The sequence below is a fragment of the Mesoplodon bidens genome (assembly GCF_964165515.1).
Source record: "Mesoplodon bidens genome assembly, chromosome: 2".
NCBI classification, from domain to species: Eukaryota; Metazoa; Chordata; class Mammalia; order Artiodactyla; family Ziphiidae; genus Mesoplodon; species Mesoplodon bidens.
The window spans coordinates 118,193,500-118,215,617 of NC_138177.1; the positions used below are offsets into that span (position 1 = coordinate 118,193,500).

Here is a 22,118-nt window from a genome sequence, read left to right on the forward strand (position 1 = left end):
AGGGGACATGGGTTCGTGCCCCAGTCTGGGAAGATCTCACATGCCGCGGAGCGGCTGGGCCCGTGAACCATGGCCGCTGAGCCTGCGCGCCCAGAGCCTGTGCTCCGCAACGGGAGAGGCCACAGAGGTGAGAGGCCCGCGTACCGCAAAAAAAAAAAAATTCAAATTTTAAGCTTCTCTTGGAGACTAACGCATGCCTACAAAATAATAATAATTAGGGTCGACAACTTTACTTTGGGGTTTGCAGCTCTCTGCCCTCATTTTCAGACAATCTCTCAAGGTATAGAATTTCTCACTACATATAGCTATAAAGCTTTATATGCTGTTTCATATACTAGTGTTATTCTTAGACTGCAGTCTTATTTCAAAGGAATAAATATACACACAGACATCTACACTATAATTCATCTAGGGGCAAAAACATAGATCATCTGGGAAAATTAAAGGTAACTTTTTTAACTGATCATTTAATATGTCCCAGGTACTAGAAATTCTTGATAAGTTCTTTTATTTAATCTTCACAACACTATTACAAGGTAGGTATTACTCTAATTTTACAACTAAACTTACAGTTGAGGCTTGGAGAAGTAAGATGATTTCACCAAGGTCATAGACAACTGGTAAGTGGTAGAGCTGGGCTACCCCAGAGCCACTGCCTGATTTTATATTCTATTAAAGATTATGAGTTGCCATTGGTAACAGACATTAGTTGGCTGTCTTCTCAGTACCCAGTGGTCATGAGGATCACTGTGGTTCAGGGGAAGCTGACTGCTCCCACCTTCAGGGATGGGACACACGAATGGGCCAAGCTAACTGATACCCTTCATCACAGTGATTCTTTCAGAGGTGGACATGTGAACAAAGGTAAGTCAGAAAAAAATCTAAGGGCTTTTGCTAGAAATTCTGAGGCAAGGACACTCTCTTTTTCTGTTCTATGTAAATAAGGAAGCACATGGTCCAAGCCATTGCTGATCACCATCCTGGGATACGTGAAGGATATATGGATGATGAAGCTGATGCCTCAGGCAGCAGAGCAGAAAGGAAGGGCAAGAAACGGGGTCCTGATCACATTGTATAGGCCCTACATAGAGCTTTGCTAATGCCGGCATCACTCACAGACGGTTGATTTATAAGCTTCCCTTTTCTGCATTAGCCAGGGTCATAAGGTTTTCCACTGTTTCCAAGTGGAAGATACCTCACAGATACAGAATTGTATCTGTGCAATGAAGCAACCCTTCTAAAGAGACCTTCCAATGCTTGGACATACATAAATGGCACTGTCCATAAACAGCTGGTATGCTCACTTCCCTACCTCGACCCCCGACACTCCCTCCCTCCCTCCCTCCCTCCCTCTCTCCCTCTCTCCCTCTCTCTCTCTCTCTCTCTCCCCACCCCTCTCAGAGTAGCTGACATAAAATCTAGCTTTGCTCCAGAATTTAAAACTTTAACTATTCATTCCCTTTTTCTATGTCTCCTTCCTCTCTCCAACATTCTTCAGACTTCTTTAGAATAGCTATGCTGTTGTTTTTGTTTTGATCGAGCTGGTAGGGTGCTGGGGCGGATAAGAAGGAAAAGGAGATAAGTGGATGCCACATACACAAGGTGACTATCGGATCAAAAGGGCTGGCAACACATGACACAATCCACCCAAAAAAAAAAAAAAAAGGCTACGCAAAGTTGCTCTTAACTGTTCCTTTGATGAGACTGAACAGTGTAAGACAAGTGTCAGAAGGGAAATAACTATGCCCTAAATCATCTTGTTCTTTAGGTAAGGTGTCATTTGAGAAAAACTCAACCCTATTTTCATAACTCCCTGAAATTACAGGCAAAAGTTAATGTGCATCTCTGGGATAATTTTAATCCAGAGGGGATTGTGTCACCAAAAATACTACAAACCTCGGGACTCTAACACGAGGAAGTTAAAAGGATGGCTAAAGTATTTTTATCCTTTTATACTTATTTTATCCCATAGTATGATTTTATGGGAATTCAAAAATCAAAAATTGTTCACTTTTATTCATGGTTTATTACACATATTTTTCCTCCACCTTTTAAAAAGTTTATTAGTTACAAAAACAATCCTGCCGGCCTTCCCTGGTGGCGCAGTGGTTAAGAATCCGCCTGCCAATGCAGGAGACAAGGGTACGAGCCCTGCTCAGGGAACATCCCACATGCCACGGAGCAACTAAGCCCGTGCGCCACAACTACACAGCCTGCGCTCTAGAGCCCGCGAGCCACAACTAGTGAGCCCGAGTGCCACAACTACTGAAGCCCGCGCACCTAAAGCCTGTGCTCCACAACAAGAGAAGCCACCCAATGAGAAGCCCGAGCACTGCAACAAAGAGTAGCCCCCGCTCTCCGCAACTAGGGAAAGTCCGCGCCCAGCAACAAAGACCCAAGGCAGCCAAAAATAAACATAAATAAATAAATAAAATAAAATAAAATGTCTAGTTCATAAAAAAAAAAAAAAAAACACAATCCTGTCAATTTTAAAAGTTGATACAGGGCTTCCCTGGTGGCGCAGTTGTTGAGAGTCCGCCTGTCGATGCAGGGGACATGGGTTTGTGCCCCGGTCCGGGAAGATCCCACATGCCGCGGAGCAGCTGGGCCCGTGAGCCATGGCCGCTGAGGCTGTGCGTCCGGAGCCTGTGCTCCGCAACGGCAGAGGCCACAGCAGTGAGAGGCCTGCGTACCGCAAAAAAATACAAATAAAAAAATAAAATAAAAAGTTGATACAATGTAATCTACCACATTTCTAACATGGAACCATTTAAGATAATGTTAAAGAAAGCTGTTTAAAATGAGTATGATCATACAGTTAAAAATTATAAAGCTACTAAAAGTGGAATGATTCCGTTTCTCTACTTCCTAGACTAGGAATGCTAGACTTTTTTTTTTAATAATTGTTTTCTGGTTATAAAAGTTAATATTTTGTTTTTAAAGAGTGAGAAACACAAGAAACCTAAAGAAACAAGTCATTCATAAACACACCACCAGAGATAACCGTTAACATTTCAATATACATATACTGCAAGTCACTTCTTCTACATGTAAAGATAGTTTTTTACAAAAAACGGGATATTACTGTACATTGTTTTGTAATCTGTCTTTTCACTTAATATATCAAACATTTTCCCATATACAAAGGGAACTGTTTATCTGCTTACCTTTTTCTGAAGGCATACTCTGACAATTTTGAGTATAATTTGTCAGATCCATTTTCTTACAATTACATGACACTTCCCATTATACAATGGGAAGAATGTGTATTATTAGAAATGTGTATTATTAGAAAAAGAACAATTATACCAATAAGTTATATTATCTTCACACTGTTCTACCATATTAAGGAAGCCACTTCCATGTTAGCATCAGTTTTGACCCCTTCATCCTACATGGCTATTTTAATTACTAAGCTTACAAACAGCTGAGAACTATTCTCTACCTTCCACTCATGGTTATTATTAATTCCAACATAAGGCTCCTTAAACATTGTAGTTCTAAGAAATCAATCACTGTTTAGGGTAAGTGACATGGGAAATACAGATTACAGAGCCTTCAGTATTATAGATTATAATAATTTCACCTTTCTTAGATTAAAAACATGAGCATTTAATAAGTTTTCCCTTGGTGAGAGTTTATAGCTAGAGTAGAAAAGAGTGAATATTTAGCCTGGGTCTTTATCCAGCTGAGTCTTTACACTGAAAACACATTTATCGGTTACACCCAGCATTCATCTAACACATCTGCCACACCCCACAAAAGAGAACTTGGCTCTTCATTTATCTTCTTCCATAGTATTTTTGTGGTAAATGCCAAACCAATGTCTAGCTAGATATAAGAAAGGCAGAACAAACTCTATGACATGAAAAGATGATTAAGTGGCATGTTCTAGCCCCCAAATTTGTCACTGTGAGTGCTTAAAACCTTTGCCAAAAAATACATGAGAGTGCAACTGTCACATAAAATGCAATACATCTAAAATTAAACTTCTCTCCCTGACTTTCTACCAAACCATTACTACATCCAATGGCCCCATTTCCAGTGATCACTTTTATCACAGGCTCCAACGATAGAAACCTGGGGTTACATTTGCTTCTTCCAAACCTTCTCTCTCTGTCTTTTAGCTAAAGTGCATCAACCCGTCTCTAAGCTCTATTCGTGCCTCTGCAGTATTACTCAGGCTTTCTTCTTTCATGCGAATTCCCGCTGCTGCCTCCGATCCCAGCCCTTATTATTTCCTCCTGGACTACTGCAGCAAGCTTCTGACGTGGTTTCTCCTCTAATCAAATACAGCCAACATTCCTCCTCCGGGCTTAACTCCCCAAAGTCTATTTCATCATTTCATTCTTCAGTTCTAATATCTCCATGATTCCCTGTTATCCTCTTGACAAGCTCAGGTTCCCCACCTAGTTTTCGGAGATCTTCTTAACATGGCCTGGAGCTGTTTCTGCAGCCTGATTTGCTGCAGTCCCTCCAAGACTTTTCCACAGAAAACCTTCCTTCCTTGTCTGTACTTCCCCTGCCATCCTGCAAGGCCAAGTTCAAGTTCAATCTTCTTCAGGAATCTTTCTCACCTACTCATATCTTTCCCCTCTTTAAACATTTAAATTTTTGCTCCATGGTTCTGGAGAAAAGAAATGTCAGGTTGAATCTGACTGGGAGCCCCTCACTCCACAGGCTTGGTGAGAAACTTAGTCTTGGTTTTTGCTTTGGGAGTCTCCCCTTCTCGGGATCCAGAGGGCTGATGTGGTGCTCAGTCCAACACAGATCCTACCCTGAAGCTTGACCTCCAAGTCAGTGTGTCCAAGCCCAGGGCACAGGGGCTCTTTCACCTCAGATGGCAAGGTCACAGCTCTCACAGCCCTGATATCCCTTTGCAACTCTATCAGGAGTCCTATCACTTCTCATGGGGAGTTACATGGGAATGGGACACTGGTCCTTGATACTGGTGGGACATGCTCTATAAGCCATCTGTCCCATGGCTTATCGCTTTGGGAAAATTCCTTCGCAATCTTACCACTGCTCCCAGCCTCCCTCACTCTCAGCTTCAGGACCCTTCCCCATCATGGACAAATCAGCTCTCAGCTGAACTGCCCTTCGTTTAAATCTACACTACAGCTCATATCATATGGTTTGCATTGTACTCTAAGAGGCAGTAATACATACTGTTAAGTGCAGAAGCCTCAGGAATAAACAGGAATGGAGTACTATACTCGCACTGAATGACCTCAGGGAGGTATTTAACTGCCCAAAGCCTCAGTTTACTTATCTAGAAAACCTTCATAGGAATGACACAAGGATTGAATCAGGCCAGAATAGAAGTCCTAGTAGCAATGACTTACATTTATGCAGCACTGTGTGCCAAGCACTATTCTAAGTGCTTTACGTATATTAACACATTCAATCCCCACAACACTTTATGGATAAGTAAACAGGCATAGAAGGGAGTAAGTAAGTAGTCCAAGATCACATGGGAAGTAAGCAGCAGAGGTAGGAATACAACCCAAGCAGTGTGGCTCAGAATCTATGCTTTTAACCATTATACCATATTGCTTCTAATAAGCAATTGCTTCAAATGGTAGCTATTACGGCTATTGATAAACTACCTGATTCTTTTTTTTTTTTTTTTTTTTTTTTTTGAGTTCGCGGGCCTCTCACTGTTGTGGCCTCTCCCGTTGCAGAGGACAGGCTCTGGATGCGCAGGCTCAGTGGCCATGGCTCACGGGCCCAGCCGCTCCACGGCATGTGGGATCTTCCTGGACCGGGGCACGAACCCGTGTCCCCTGCATTGGCAGGCGGACTCTCAACCACTGCGCCACCAGGGAAGCCCAAACTACCTGATTCTTAATGTATCTGCCTCCTTATGTAAATTGAAAGCTCCTTGAGGACAGTAAACATGCTGACTCATCCATAACAGCTGTTAGGGGCTGGCTCTGGAGGCTCACTGCAGGGGTTAGAAGCCTACCTCACTAGCTAACTCTAAAATCTTGGACAGATTGCTTAACTTTTTAGGATGGCTGTAAGGATTAAATTATTTCCGACTTAGAAAGTACTTAGAAAAGTGAATGGCAGCTATGACAATGACATACTGATATAGTTCATTATTTGATATGAGATGTGATTTACCATCTGTCTTTCCAGGATCCGGAAGAGTGCCAGAGTTCTCAACAAATATTTGCTAATCACCAACTCACCCACATTGTTTGTCTTGCTTCATGTGGGGTTCATCTTGTTTCTAAAATTACTCCTTAAAGAAAGGGCTACACCTTCAAGATAGTATCAATAGTAATAATAGCAGCTAACTTCCACCAAGGACTTATATGCACCAGGGACTGTTCTATGATTGTTTTTGTGTTCAATCATTTAATCCTCACAACGCCCCAATGTGGTTGATACTATTATCTTTACTTTTTGTGTGAGGAAACCAAAGCACAGAAAGGTTAATTCACCCAATGTCACATTAACACACAGCCCATATGTGACAGAGTCTACGTACTTAACTATTTACACTTTGTTGTCCCTTTTGTAACTTTTTTCGTATTCCACAGGATATTTAGTAGAATTCAGTATATATAAAAGTACCGGACTTCCCTGGTGGCACAGTGGTTAAGAATCCGCCTGCCAATGCAGGGGACACGGGTTCTAACCCTGGTCCGCGAAGATCCCACATGCCGCAGAGCAACTAAGCCCGTGCGCCACAGCTACTGAGCCTGTGCTCTAGAGCCCGTGTGACACAACTACTGAAGCCCGAGCGCCTAGAGCCCGTGCTCCACAACAAGAGAAGCCACCGCAATGAGAAGCCCGTGCACCGCAACAAAGAGTAGCCCCCGCTCGCCGCAACTAGAGAAAGCCTGCGTGCAGCAACGAAGACCCAACGCAGCCATAAATAAATAAATAAATAAATAATTTAAAAAGAAAAAAAAGGACCAAAAGCACTGTTGCTTGAAAAATGTTTACTTGAAATAGCATGAATAGTAGAGAGAATTTTTTAAATGTTTGAAGTGTCTATCTAAAAAGTCATAAAACTTAAAAGCCAACGTTTCTCTTAATAGCAAATAGACTTAGTCTTTGAAAATGAGCACATCAGTTAAGCTGAATCACGAAGATGAGGTACAAGTTTTCCAGCTGTGAATGACTCAAGGGAATCGGACGTACTTCACATACTGAACATCCTATTCTGATGGGCACATAGCACAGAAATGAGGTCTCTAAAAGAAGACACAGCCCAGAGATCTGTAACAAAATCTAACCCCAAAACAAAGACTATCGATGCTTTAGGAGGCCAACATTCTTTCAACTCCCTTTCTGTTTCAAAACACTTTACAGATACATTTCATACCTCCTTCCACAAACCTCTTTCCATAAAGTGGAACAATTACAAATTAAAGAAATTCTCCAGGATAAGTTAAGTGGAGACTCATCTAAATAAAACTGAATCAAGGCCTCATAACATTTAATAATTAAAAGGCCTCATAAGAAAACAAACCAGTTGAACTAGTCTGATAATTCAGCCAGTTAAATGGAAGAATGAATTTTCACAGCCTTGGGAAAATCTAGGTTTACAGGGCAAACTCTGAAGGGTTGAGCTCATTGTGGAGACATGTTCCTTTTCACTGGCAAAAGAGAAAAGGAAGTGAGCCATGCCCTAAAACAATTACCACTAGAGACGTTCCAGCCGATACTTGATAAGGACTGGGAAGGCTGCCATCAACTCATGGCTAGAAGATGGAAAATTTGGATTGGAATGCAACTGACCAGGAGAAACCATGTTAGGTATGAATAAGATTTCCCATTAAATTACAAGTTTTCAACAAGGGGGTCATTTAAATCAGTTGCTTTCAAATGTTTTTGTTTTTTGTTTTCTGTGGTTTCTTTGCTGTGACACACAGTGAGAAATATATATAATACATTATATCATGACATATATTATATATCTGAAACACTCATATGCATACACGGAAGCATTGAAACTGAAACAATGCTTACCCTTACTAGGCACAAAGCACTATGAAATTTTCAGTTCTATTCTACTTTCTATTCTACTCAACACTAGTTGAGACCTACTGGCTGAAAAACAGCTATTTAAACCAGCAGAGAAGATTCTGAGGGTATGTTTTATAATAGCCTTTATTCCTCCCTCAGGGTCCCATAGCCAACTTAGGAAAGCTGCAATGGTGCATCTGCTCTTGGGACAAGTGACTTGTTCCTTGAGTGCTTGGGTAAAGGCCACCCAGAAGCTGGCTCTTCCAAGCCCAGCCATTCCTCACTGTGCTGACTCCTTCTCTTTCTATCCCTTGAATGCTGGGGTTCCCCCAGGGCTCTGTTTTTGGCCTTTTTCTCTTATTACTCTGAGTAACTGGATCTACTTCCATGGCTTCAAGTTATTCAGAAATCCCATTCCCTAGGCCCCAATTCTAAATGCCCATCTACATCTAACGCATTTCCAACTGAACTGTCACAGAATTCAAACTCTTAAGGCCCAAAATCGTACTGTAAATACAATCTCTCTTCCCTGTCTCCTCACCCAAATCTTTCTTTTCCAGTTTTCCTCCTCTCAAGGAATAGCACCACACACAATCCACAAATCTGTGGATCATCATTTGCAACTTCTTTTCCTATACCTCAACATCCAATGCGTTACCAATTTTACCTTCTTAATATTCAGTGGTATGCAGGTAAATGTTTAACAGTCACCTTTCCAGTTATAAAAAAAAAAAAAAAAAAAAAAAAAAAGCCCTGTAGCACTTCTCTATTTCTGTGACGCAAATACCGCACCAGAGCCAATGTCAAGCAATCGACTTGATGCCACTGAACATGGAATTGAAAAGAGATGGGTACTAATGGCTCCAGCGCACCACCATCTAATCCTCAGAACCATTTCTTATCTCCATGCCTACTGGCACTGTCTCCAGATTTCATCTTGCTTCTCCTCAACACAATAGAGTCTTTATTGAATTCCTGACCTTTTACTCATACCCTACCTCTCTGACATAGTCTCCAAAATACCTCTCTAAAATCCAGGTCTCATAATGCTTCTCCCCTGTCTAAACCCCTTCAGTGGTTCTCCACTGTCCACTCTTTATCTATATACATAAGGCCCTTAATAATTTGGTGCCCACTGACTCTTGGATTTTGTCTCTTGCCACACCACCACCTATAACCTCTATTCCAATCACACCCACATACATCATATTCTAAGATATATGATACTGCTTCATGTCTCTGCACCTTTGTTTATTCTATTCCTACTCCCTAGGACAACCTTCCCTGATTTGTTCATTGAGTAAGCCTCTTAAGATTCAGCTCAAATTCCTTCTCCTATCCCACTTTTAGACCTCCAGTACATTCTATCACCTCTAACACCCTTTATTGAAATTTTTTCATATCCATCTCTTCTCACTAAACATGAGTTTATTATTTTTTTTCTTTTCTTCTTTTTTTTTTTTTTTTTGGCTGTGTTGGGTCTTTGCTGCTGCACAGGCTTTCTCTAGTTACAGCTAGTGGGGGCTACTCTTTGTTGCGGTGCACGGGCTTCTCATTGTGGTGGCTTCTCTTGTTGCAGAGCATGGGCCTCAGTAGTTGTGGCACGTGGGCTTCAGTAGTTGTGGCTTGCAGGCTCTAGAGGGCAAGCTCAGTAGTTGTGGCACACGGGCTTAGTTGCTCTGCGGCATGTGGGATCTTCCCGGACCAGGGATTGAACCCATGTCCCCTGCACTGGCAGGCAGACTCTTAACCACTGCGCTACCAGGGAAGTCCCTAGGCATGCATTTCTTGAAGGCAAGAACTGGATCTTATTTATGGAATACCAAGTATGTAGTATGGTGATGGAACACAGTAGTTTCTCGATAAACAGTGACAATTATCCCAGCAACTAGCACCCTAAGACCAGTATATACTAATTACTCAAATATTCATTGAATGAAAACATATTGGTAAGTTCTTACCATCTGCCCAAGGCCAAAGGACTGCTAAGACACCCAACCTATACCTTCTATATTGTCAGGAAGTCCAAGATCTACTGCCATAGTCAAAGAACTTGCACTATATTTTCTTTTTTTGCTTCTTGGCCTCTGTATTAGTTTCCTGGGGCTGCCATAACAAAGGACCACGTGGCTTAAACAACAAAAACTTATTTTCCTACAGTTATGGGGGCTAGAAGTCTGTTACCAGGGTTACTTTCTTCTGAGGTCTCTCTCCTTGGCTTGCAGTTGGCTGTCTTCATGTTCACAAGGCATTCGCCCCCTACATGTCTCCATGTCCAATTTTTCTCTTCTTGTAAATACACCAGTCATATTGGACCAGGGGCCACCCTAATGACCTCATTTTAACTTAGTTAAAGATCCTATCTCCAAATATTGTCACATTCTGAAGTACTGGAGATTAGGACTTCAACATACAAATTTTAGGGGGACACAATTCAGTCCATAACAGCTTCCTACTAGACTGTGAGCTTCTCAAGAGGCAGGAGCTATAACTTAGTCTTTTTTTCTTAGTATCTGCTAGGCATAGCAGAGTACCTGGAACACAGCAGATTCTCAAATTATTTGCGGGATACATAAATGAAGGACCTTCCAGGAGTGTAATCCAAATCTATGGAGTGAGGTCCCTTCCAAATTTGGTGGCCAGCACCAAGAAGAATATGGCTTTAGCCTTTCCCTGAAAGAAAGTTAGATACTGTCATGGTCTCCAGATAGCCCACTGCCAAACAGCCATCTATATAGCACCCAAAACTTAGTAGAATAATAAAATCCTTAAGACTAGACACCCAAAGCCAGTTGACAATACCCTCCTCCCTCCAGACTCATTCTGATACACCAGACTGACAGCATCATGCATGGATAGAGTCAGATTCAAAGTCAAGAGAAAACAAACACTTCTCTGCTTAAAGAACAAGATGTAAAAGCTGAGAGAAATGGTTAAATGGACATCTGCCCTTTCCTACACAAAAGGAAACTTCTTCCCCTTCACTGTTCTGTGTGATTTTGGTGGGCCTGTCAATTATGTAGTCTGCCTTCCCCACTATCAAGACAGACACACGACCTAATAAGTACCCCCTCCCAGGAATTTGAATCCTAAGTGGGGTAACATGAAGACAGGAAATAACTGGAGGGAGTCAATTAAGCCAGTACTGTGAAGGGTTCCTGGTTCACACATCCCTGAAACAGCCTCATTTCCTACCTTTCCAAGACTTGATTGAACTGTCTTTGTTTCTGAGACCTACTTGATAGTCTTTCCCAAAAATGTCTTTTCCTTAAATTAGCTAGTGCTTATTCTGTAGCTCTCAAAGAATCTTGACACATATAGTGGCCCCTAGAAGTGGGGTGTGGGTAGTGGTGGATGTAAAATATGGAAATAAAACAGGCAGTAAGGATTCCCTCATCAGTGGTTAAGAAGTTGTGTTCATCATACCTGCTATGCCAGCACAAAGCAGCCAACTACATTATTCCCTCCTATATTTTGGGACACAGTCCACATGCCTCCCCAGGCTAAATCTTTAGGAAGTTGATAGGAAAATCTCAAGCTACTGGAGTGTGTGGCTATTTCTGACAGTTTTTGGTTAAGTCCAAGAAATGACTTAGGCCATCTTGGCTGAAGCTATCTGAATGCAAAGAAGAGAATTCTGCCTCGTGTAGACTGGCCCTTTCTCCTGGTAGGAATCCATGATGACAGAGTCAGATCATGAAGGACTTTAAATTTGAATCAATGAATCAATGAAAATGCTAGAAAAACACAGGAAGGAAGGAAACATAGCAAAAGATAAGATTGGGATGGAGAGAATGGGGCCAAGACTGGTCCCCCAAGTACCTCCTGATATATATTCCCTCCCTGGCAAAGAGCTAAGTGCTGGAATAAGGCCACAGGGTAAGGAACAAGCTAGCATTGCCTTTATCCTAGAGTCAAAAAGATAGGCACCAAAATTAAGGGCTGAAGGGTGGGCAGAGAAGCAAGTCCTACTTCTAAGAGAAATCCCCAGGCTAGGGCCCAGAGGCAAACATTGATCTACAGAGTGAAAAATGCATATAGACCAGCAGGGGTTACATTGAGTTAAGCTGCCATTGAAACCATGGAAAATAAAAACCTATCACTGCCCCAAAATCCATCTTCAGGTATCCTAACCCATACCACCAGAATGTGAGCTGGTCACAGCCCCAAAATCAATCTCCAGGTATCCTAACCTATACAACCAGAATGTGAGCTCGTCACAGCCCCAAAATCAATCTCCAGGTATCCTAACTCATACCACCAGAATGTGAGCTGCCTGAAATAATATACCCCCATTAGGAAAATCCTTTTCAAATTTGTCCATGGAATTCATATGAAGCAAAAGAGCAAGTTCAGCCATTGCAGACACATAAGGCAGTGAAGTACACCAACCGTCCATACATGTATCTCAAATATTGAAGGAAAAAATCTAATCATGGAGCAATAGCAGCTAAATACAATGACCTCTATAACATCTAAGACTATTACCAACCTAACATCCAAGTTAAGGTGTACCAGCAACTTTCTACAAAAAACACAGGGACCACATAATTTATATGCAGACAAGGAAAAAGAGGAAGAGATCGACTCTGGAAAACAGATTCTATTGAATCTTAGTACAGATTGAGCTGTACTAAGAGAATAACTTTGATTTACAAAGAGCCTAAATCAGACACTGTTTATCTCAAACTGCCTACATCCTATCAGTTTATATGCTGTGATACCTGGGAAGTTGGTTACCAAATAAACCCATTTCAAAAGGGGCTGCTGGATAGAACTCTGTGTGCTGGCCCACCTTCCTCTGTGGGAAGTGAGCTCAGATGCTGTAATGTACCATGCAGAACCACAGTATCTGCCGCAGTTGTTCCTAGAATGGTCCCTCCAGGAGCACTACTGGCATAAGGCATCCTTTTCTTACATCTTCTCAGAACTCTGTCACCCACAAGCAATACCACCTACACTGCATTTCTATTAAATGGCACAGAATCGCTTGGAAGCAGAGAAAGAAAGTGTTTCGATTTCATATGGCTAGGATCTGCCCCTTACTTGCTTAGGGTGGGGAAATGTAATTGCCCAGACCCACTGCATTCACCCATCATTGTCATTAACTGCCCTGAGAAAAGCCATTAGAGACAAACTATAAGGAATATTTATGTTTTGTGAGCAAAGGAAAGAACATAAGGTGGGTGGAGTCACAGATGAGCAAGGGCAGGCTGAGAATGATTCTGCTGAAGATATTTTAACACTGATGAACACTAGGCCATCATTTGGCTTACTAAAATAGTTCTGGGTAGTGAGAGAGAAGCTGGCACATTTTCCTGTAGATGAGATAGCCCTGGGGGTTTGAACAGCAGTTGGAACACAGCTGCCATGGCTAAAACCAAGCAAGTACAGATGTCACACCAAAGTAGAAGCAATTTCATACCATTCCACACTTCCAAGTTCAAAATGCCAATGGAGGAAAAGTATTGAAGGAAGTCTTTAAAATAGACCAAATAACTACTTTAAATATCAATTCTGTGTGTAACTAAAATTTTTGCTGTTGAGGGCCATGAGTGACAGATACCACTGTTTAGAGAGCTCAGTCCAAAATCTCCCTGCTCGGTAAGATGAACGCAATACAAGGTGCTGTTCTTTGAGCTTGGAACAAATTGAGTCACTATACATGACACTTTATAACTCCAAAATGTCTTTTTAAGAAAATGTCCTAGGTAAACTTTTTCTCCTTCAATGGTTGTTCTCCTTATAAGTAGAGCTTATCTATCACTTCCTATGTTCTTAACTGATATACAAAAGCACATGGCACCATATTGCAGTACTCATTTCCCTGAGAAAGATAAGCCAAACCGACTTACCAAAGGCCTTCATAGGTTCTATTAACTTCAAGGTAAAGAGTTCCTCTTTTTTTAATTCCTTTAACTTCTTAGCAACTTCAAAGTGACGCCACCCAATGATAGTTTCTCCATTGATGGCTTCAATGTGATCCCCCACACAGATTGTTTTAACTGAGTCAACTACGCTGCCATCTTTAATTCTCTGAAAGAAAATGAAGGGTAATACTTAATATAAAATAGCACTGTGTAACATTACTTATCATGCTCTTGAGACATTACATACAATATACTGACATATCAACAAGGCAGTTTAATGTTCAGTTAAAGACAGAAGCCCAAACAACAAAGACAACCATCCTACTCCCAACCATTCTTCTTTACCATTCAGAATTCAGCTTCCATCACAGTTACCACCTCCTCTGAGTGGCTTTTCCTGACACCTCCCAGCCCACTCCAAGACTAGGTAATGTGCCACTCTCATGTCTCTGTAGTACTTTCTGCTACATAAGTTGAGGTCTAAGGTAGGTACTTTACATTTGCCATCTCAATTAATTTTAACAAACTTTATGAGAGTCTCATGTCTTGATCAGAAGATCAAGGAATTTGCCAAGTTCAACAAACCATACTGCAATTGTTCATTTATCTCTCAGTCTCCACTAATGAACTGTAATATCCTTGGGGACAGAGATGGTCTTCTTCACCACTGCCCTGTGCCTAGCACAACATCTGTACAGAAAAGTCCCTCCCTAAATGATTGTTGAATCATTTCAACATGAGGCCCATTACATCAGAATAAGCTTGAGCTTTTTCTACCAGCTACAGTTTTTTAAACCTTAGTTACAAATGCAAGACAAGAATTGGTACAACCTTAGTTAAGAATATTGATACTTAAGAGACAGGTGTGGTTACCAATTGTGGAGCCAATGAGAAGGATGGTATACCATCGCTGTTCATTCATGTATTTTAGGTGAGGAGAACTTAGGACCCAAGGAGAAACATCAAATTGGTCTTTCCTAACTCTATCATAGGTAAGTACAATACATCAGTAGTGCAGAGTTTCAAGATGAGGTGTAAGACTCCCTAACGTAATCCTAAGAATTTCTGAAAGGATTTTAGGGACAGAAGCTCCAGAAAACTCTGCACAGGTAACAGTCCCACAGAGGATGTACAAATTCTTCAACAGTGGTGAGGAACACAGCAAAATGCAGGCTACAGTCTGCCTCGGGCATCACAAATCCTTTGTGAGAATGACAGGCTGGAAATATTAGGGGCTGCTGCTATTGTGTAACTGAAGTGTGTGTATTCCCAATTTTGCCAGGTGGAGCAACAACATCTTCTGAGTCACCAGGGGATTGATTATTGCGTCCACGAGTTGAGAGACAAAACGATGTCAAGTACCCCAACATCTCCATAATACTGTCATAAGAAAAAACAAGTTGTAGAAGACTAACCTAGAAAGGTTGGGCATTTTTAATTTTTAAATTGTATTACAATATACCGAAATTTACAGTGGGTTTCTTTTTTACCCCCCAATTTTAAGAACACTGATATGTTCATTGTAATAACTGTTAACAGTCTTTATGCAAATGACACTATAAAGCTTATTCACACGGAGATTACTGTCATTACAGGTAGTTAATTTTAAAGGAAAAAACCCAGAAATTTCATAATCTAAGTGAAAATGATTTTTTAGTAAGTCCATGTTTGACATATAAACTAGAGAAACAAACAAAGGTAACCACGACAAACCACTCAGTACAACTGGAGTTTCTAAACTGTCAAAGAAACATAAGTGAGATTAAACAAAAGCCTAGACTTTAAAGAAACAAAGCAAACAAATTTAATATTCTGTCATCTAACCTTTCTTAAGTCACTAGAGAATATGAAAATCTATAACTCTGACTTTCTTAATTTTTATTCTAAGTTGTTTCTTGATACATTCTGAACCTATTTTTTCCTTTGATCAATTATACCATACAAATTTCAGTTCCACATGTTTTTAGTTTAAGACTTACTGTTGTAATTTTATTAAAAATAAGCACTATATAAAACTAAATGAAAGACTTTAAAGACATGTATGAATCTTACCAGTAAATTAAAGGGCAGAGTAACAGAAATCTAGGGTCACCAGGGCCTATGAGTAGCCACAGGTCACAAGAAAGGTGCCCAGAGAGAGGGAGGAAAGGCGGTTACCAGAAGTCAGCAGGTAGCAAGGTGAGAATCCAGGTGGGCAAGAGAAAAGTCAAAGCATATGTAATCATCAGGGCCAGTGGATAAGAATCTGGGATGAAGAGAGAGGAAAATCAACATAAGAAACTTGGAGAAGGGCACCATAAGGTGAACCAGATATAGAAGCAAAGTGGGAGACACTGATGATATATTTTGTGGGTGACCTGAGCCTTAGCTTCCTAAATAGATAGAATAAAGAATGAGGTAGCAACTGAAACAAGTTTCTGCAATTTAATATACTTTAATAATCATACCATAACTTGATATAGATTAATAATATTGCTAAAAGTGTTACTCAGGCACAAAGGACCAGGAAGAAAAAAGAGGCATTAATTCTATATTTATATTTACTGAGTTACTTAATATCATTCTCTTCAATACTTAGAACTTTCTCTCATCTGGCTTTGGAGCTTGATGCTGCAAAATGTGAAGACAACATTGAATATTTTTTGGAAGGTAGGATTTACAATATTATTAAACTTAGAGGTTCCCAAACATTTCAGACCGTTATTATATTAACTTCTATTAACTCATCCCATATAGTTACAAAATTCTATCTTCTCATCACAAATCAGCAGAACTCTAGGGTGGCATCCCACCATCCTCAAAGTCTTAAGCATTGATTCAAGGTTGTTTGAGCCGACCCTGCCCACATGGTCAGCAACTCTGAGTCTCTGCTGCTGACCCTCCAAACACTGTCCCCAAACCTTGTTCATAATAATAAACATGCAGATAGCAATTGTAAATAGCTCTTTCATTTAGTCCTAACAAGCCTGGGAGGGGAAATATTTAATATTCCTTTAGTGAATGAGGAAATCAAAGCACAGTGATGACATGGCTTAACCAAAATAACACAGCTAATAAATAAGAGAACTGGTTTTCAAAGAGAGGTGGTATAATTATGAGACATCATGCTCTTTCGTCAAAACACTCCCAATCAAACAGATCTAACTAACCCAAACATCTGGTTAAGAAAGAAAGAAAGTCTCATGAAGAATTCAAGATCTTCTGACTCAAGACCAGAGTTTGGGGTTGTAGTTATCCAAGACGATCTATCACCTTGATAATCATTTTACGATACGTAAGTATATCAAATCAATATATGGTACACCTTAAATTTACACCATGTTATATGTCAACTATACCTCAATAAAGCTGGAAAAAGGTGACCTATCACCTTTGAACTTCTTTTTTTTCTTACAAACCCCACCCTCCTACTTTATTTTTTCTTACCTCTACTAAAGCAGTTCTTCATCTATATCATGGCCTCCAGATCTCAAATATTACCTTTCTCAGATCACCACTTCTATTCTTGCTTTACATGCCTCTTCTCAGAGATCCTAGCTTCCGTCCCTGAACTGCCCCCGCACCTGCCCCCCGAGTCCCTTGACCTTGTACAATTATTAGTTCTGGATAAATAATCAAAATATTAGAAATATACTAGTACCATATTTCTCAAAGGATCATGCTATAATGTGATTTAGTTCTAGTAAAGTAAAAGTATCCCAAATCATACAGATTTCTATAAGAAGATATTCTGAAAATGACAGTTCTGTGGTTATTTATAAGTTACTTCAATTCTAAATCAACTTAGGTTTTCATTTCTTCATTGCACAGTATAAGCCCTTATTTTTATTTTGAATCTAAAAGTATTCTCTTCTGTTAAACTAGGGAACAGCAAACAACAGTTCATAGGTCAAATCTGGCCTACCACTTGTTTTTATACGCCCCATGAGTTATGAATGGTTTTACCTTTTTTAATGGTTGGGAAAAAATAAAAGAATATCTGTGACATGTGAAAATTATACAAAATTCAAATTACAGTGTCCATAAATAAGATTTTACTAAAAGACATCTATGCTCATAGTTTAAGTATTGTACATAACTTCTGTGCTACAACGTTGAGTTGAGTAGTTGCAACAAAGACTGTATGACCCTAAAATTTAATGAAGCCTAAAATATTCACTACCTGGCCCTTTATAGAAAATGTACGCCAACTCTGGTCTTGAATTATTTTAGGAATTTGTAGAGTTTGTTGTAAGTATACTCTGATTCTTCTGATTAAGTTATTTATATACATTTTCCTGGGAAATGTTAAGACTTGGGTACAGAATTTATAAATGTTTAAGTCTGCTGTCTTTCCACCTGAAGAGGCTTATCGGTGAGAACCATGCAGTACTAGTAAATACATTTCTCTGCCATCGATCTCATCTCCTAATTATGTGATGATTTGTTGTTCTTGCTATTATTAAGGTATTAGCTATCAATTATAAGTACTATCAAACATTTCAGAGGTGTCATCAGTTTATACCCAAATAATCCTATAAAGTAGGGGCTAATATTCCATTTGAGAGAAGGCACAGAGATGACTTGTCCAAGGTCACACAGCAAGTAGATAAATGGTTGAAGCAAGACCAAAAGCAAGCCTGATTCTAAAGCCCATGGTCCTGTACACCACACTGCACTGCCTTCCTAATCACGGACTCCTTCCTCCTCACCCTTGTCTGAATCCCCACTACACTGTCCTCTTACATCAACCTTCACTGACTTGCAGCCACTGCTAAAAGCATATCAAGTACTCATTTCAGCAGCACATACACTAAAATTGGAAGCATACAGAGAAGATTAGCATAGTCCCCAAACAAGGATGACATGCGAACTCTTGGAACATTACACTTTTTCTGCTTATCTTGGCAAAAAACACTGGAAGAGTGAGCCAGAAATTAACAAACTTGATTACTTTAAGGAGTGGGAAAAACGAGTAATGGGGATCACAGAAGGAGCGACATCTCTGAATACATCTTTTATTACAGTTTTAACTTTTGAAACCATTTTACATACTCAGAAAACAAAATCAACATGAGAGGAAAAACTCAAACTCAATTTGAAGAGAAGCAAATGGATTCAACAGTATTTCAAATGAATAAAAATCATGGGGTGGGGGAAGGAGGGGCAAGTGAGAACCTATTCCAAGTTAACTCCTGAAGAGAATACTTTGTGTACATACATTTAAAGACAAAAAATGCATAGGGGGCTTCCCTGGTGGCGCAGTGGTTGAGAATCTGCCTGCCGATGCAGGGGACACAGGTTTGTGCCCTGGTCCGGGAAGATCCCACATGCCGTGGAGCGGCTGGGCCTGTGAGCCATGGCTGCTAAGCCTGCATGTCCGGAGTCTGTGCTCCGCAACGGGAGAGGCCACAACAGTGAGAGGCCCGTGTACCGTAAAAAAAAAAAAAAAAAAAAAAAAAAAAATGCATAGAAATCTTGAACTCTTAATAGATTTTTCAGAGTATGAATACAGCAATTCTGAAACTATTTTATGTATATTGTAGAACTAAGGAAATATTTCAATAATTTTGAGAGCAAATATTTTAGTGGGGAAGCCAAGGTAGAACCTTGTGGGGCAGGATTAGAATTGGAGGCATAATTATGAAATAATAATTCCTAAAATATACATTTTCTAACCCTTTCTGTGGTAACTGAAAGGACTTAGAAACACTGACACTCAGGTAGCAATGAATGCATGCAACCAGCTTCAGATCTTGATTTTGAAATACCCGTCCTCGGTAAAAAAGAGAGCTCCCTGAAGAATGGTTGATTCCAAGCCTGGGAAAAAGAAGATAAAAGATGATCGTAGAACATCCTGTTGTACCAGAAAGGAAGGAATTGCTCAATAAAATAATGGGAGGCAGGTCAAAAGGATACAGGAGCCAACTGAAAAGGACTCCTGCAGGACAAATTTCAGGAAACTGGAGCATCAAAATAAATGATGGTAATGGACCCACTGAATAAGAAATTGACAACTAATAAGGACCTACTGTATAGCACAGGGAACTCTACTCAGTACTCTGTAATGACCTACATGGGAAAAGAATCTAAAAAAGAGTAGATTTATGTATATGAATAACTGATTCACTTTGCTGTACAGCAGAAACTAACACAACATTGTATAATCAACTATACTCCAATAAAGATTAATTTAAAAATCACGTGTCCATTGCTAATAGATAATAAATAAGTGGAGTGCTTTATTATAATAGAATGTTTTTTAAAAATATATAGGAAATGATGGAATTAGAAAGACCGCCATTTTGCAACCATTAAAGACCGAGTCAGGCAAGACTCATCAATAGATGCTAAATTTGTGGGGTGCAACTAAGAGAACAAGATATATACATAATCTCAAACTATCTCCCCACAAATTATTAATTACAGAGGAAAATATAACTTTGCAGTGAATAAGACTGGCAGTCACTACCTTACACAAGGGAAAAAATTAACATCATGAATAGTGAGACAAACCAATAAAATGCACCTTCTGAGGTACACTAAGGACACAACATCACTTATCTAATTTTCATGCCAAAAATGCATAATAACCAGTTTCATAACATAAAGAGACATCAGAAAAGTCCAAATTGAGGGATATTCTATAAAAGGCTGAGGAACTATTCTAGAGTAAAGATGACTAAAAAGACATGATAACTAAATGAAATACATGATCCTGTATTGGACTTATTCCAGGAAAAAAATGCATTACTAGGACAACGGATAAAATTGCAATATGGACATTAGATTAGTTTGACAGTATTGTATCACTGTTAGGTTTTCTGAATTTCATAACTGTACTGTAGGTATATTAAAGAGAATATCTTTGTTCTTAGAAACCACATTCTGAAGTATTACTGGATAAAGGGACATAATATATGCACCCCACTTTTTCCAATGGCTCAGGAAAAATTACATACATGTATATGTGTGTGTACATATACACACACATACATGTGTGTGTTTAAGAGAATAAAGCAAATGTGGCAAATGGTAAAACTTTTTTGAGTAAAGGGTATCATGTGAGTTCTTTGTTATTACACTCTTTCAATAAGTCTGAAATCATGCTCTCCACAGTTTTTAAAAAATCATATCAACCTTGTACACAGTATGATATTCATTTCTCTTCTAAGTTGAACTGTAAGTTGGAGGTTTGGCTTAGGCTCCACTTTCTCTTTGACACCATGTTCTCTGTCCCCACAGGGCTAGTGACTAGTAATCTGAGGCAGGCACATGTCTGAAGGGGCATAAAAAATAGAAACACAAGCTCTGGACATCAGAGGCTAAGATCTAAAAAATCCATGCGTGTTTGCAAAACTTCCAAGCCCTTCCCTGCTGACATTAGAATGGCATTGCTCCATGTACCTCATGTCCTGAGCTTCCCCCAGATAATTCCACATGACTTTCCCAACTCACAGATTTTCCATTTGGTCACCCACTCAAACTTCAGCAGAGTCATATCTTTTGCAGAGCTAAAAATAGCCATTCTATCAAGTGGGAAGTTAAATAAAGTACTATTTACAGTTAAGAAGATAACTTCCCTAAGGCTATTTTTTTCAATGATGACAATGCATCAGCAAATCAAGGATCTGGACCCAAAAAAGGCATGAAACTTTATCACTAATTCTAAGCTCAGTGGGTAGGATTGCCAGCTCTGGAGTCAGATCTCTTGCATTCAAATCCTGAATTTGTCCAGCTGCATAATTCTGGGCAAGCTGCTTAACCTTCCCAAACCTGTTTCTACATCTATAATAGTTGATAATAGTGCCTACCCAGAGATGAACCTCACAGACATGACGAGCAAAAGCCAGAAACAGCAGAGTACATAATATGTGATTCCACTTGCATGAAGTTCAAGAACAAGCAAAACTATGGTGATAGAGGTCAAAATAGTGGCTACCTTTGTGGGGGAAGGGTATTGACCGAGAAGGAGCACAAGGGAGCCTTCTGGGTGATGGAAATGAAATTTCCCTTACTCTGGGTGGTGTTTACACAGATCTGTAAACATTCATTAAAGGTGTACATCTGTTACGTCTCAACAAAAGAGTAATTAAAAAGAAAACATGATACCAAATGGAATTGTTTTGAGCATTAAATGAGAAAACGTATGCAAAGTGTCTAGTACCTGACAAGCATTCCATATAAGTCAGTGTTATTACAACTACTTATTACAGGGAATTCCCTGGTGGTCCAATGGTTAGGACTCGGCTCTTTCACTGCCGAGGGCCGGGGATTTCAAGG

The 22,118-nt window shown here is 39.9% G+C and overlaps 1 protein-coding gene across 1 annotated transcript in view; it reads right to left on the bottom strand.

The window, feature by feature from the left end:
* GIPC2 (GIPC PDZ domain containing family member 2) overlaps positions 1-22,118 on the bottom strand; it is an 87,576-nt gene that overhangs the window by 34,508 nt on the left and 30,950 nt on the right. The window contains exon 3 of the mRNA XM_081225186.1: positions 13,842-14,022. Coding sequence (XP_081081312.1) covers positions 13,842-14,022 — 181 coding nt within the window. The remainder of the gene's footprint in view (positions 1-13,841; positions 14,023-22,118) is intronic.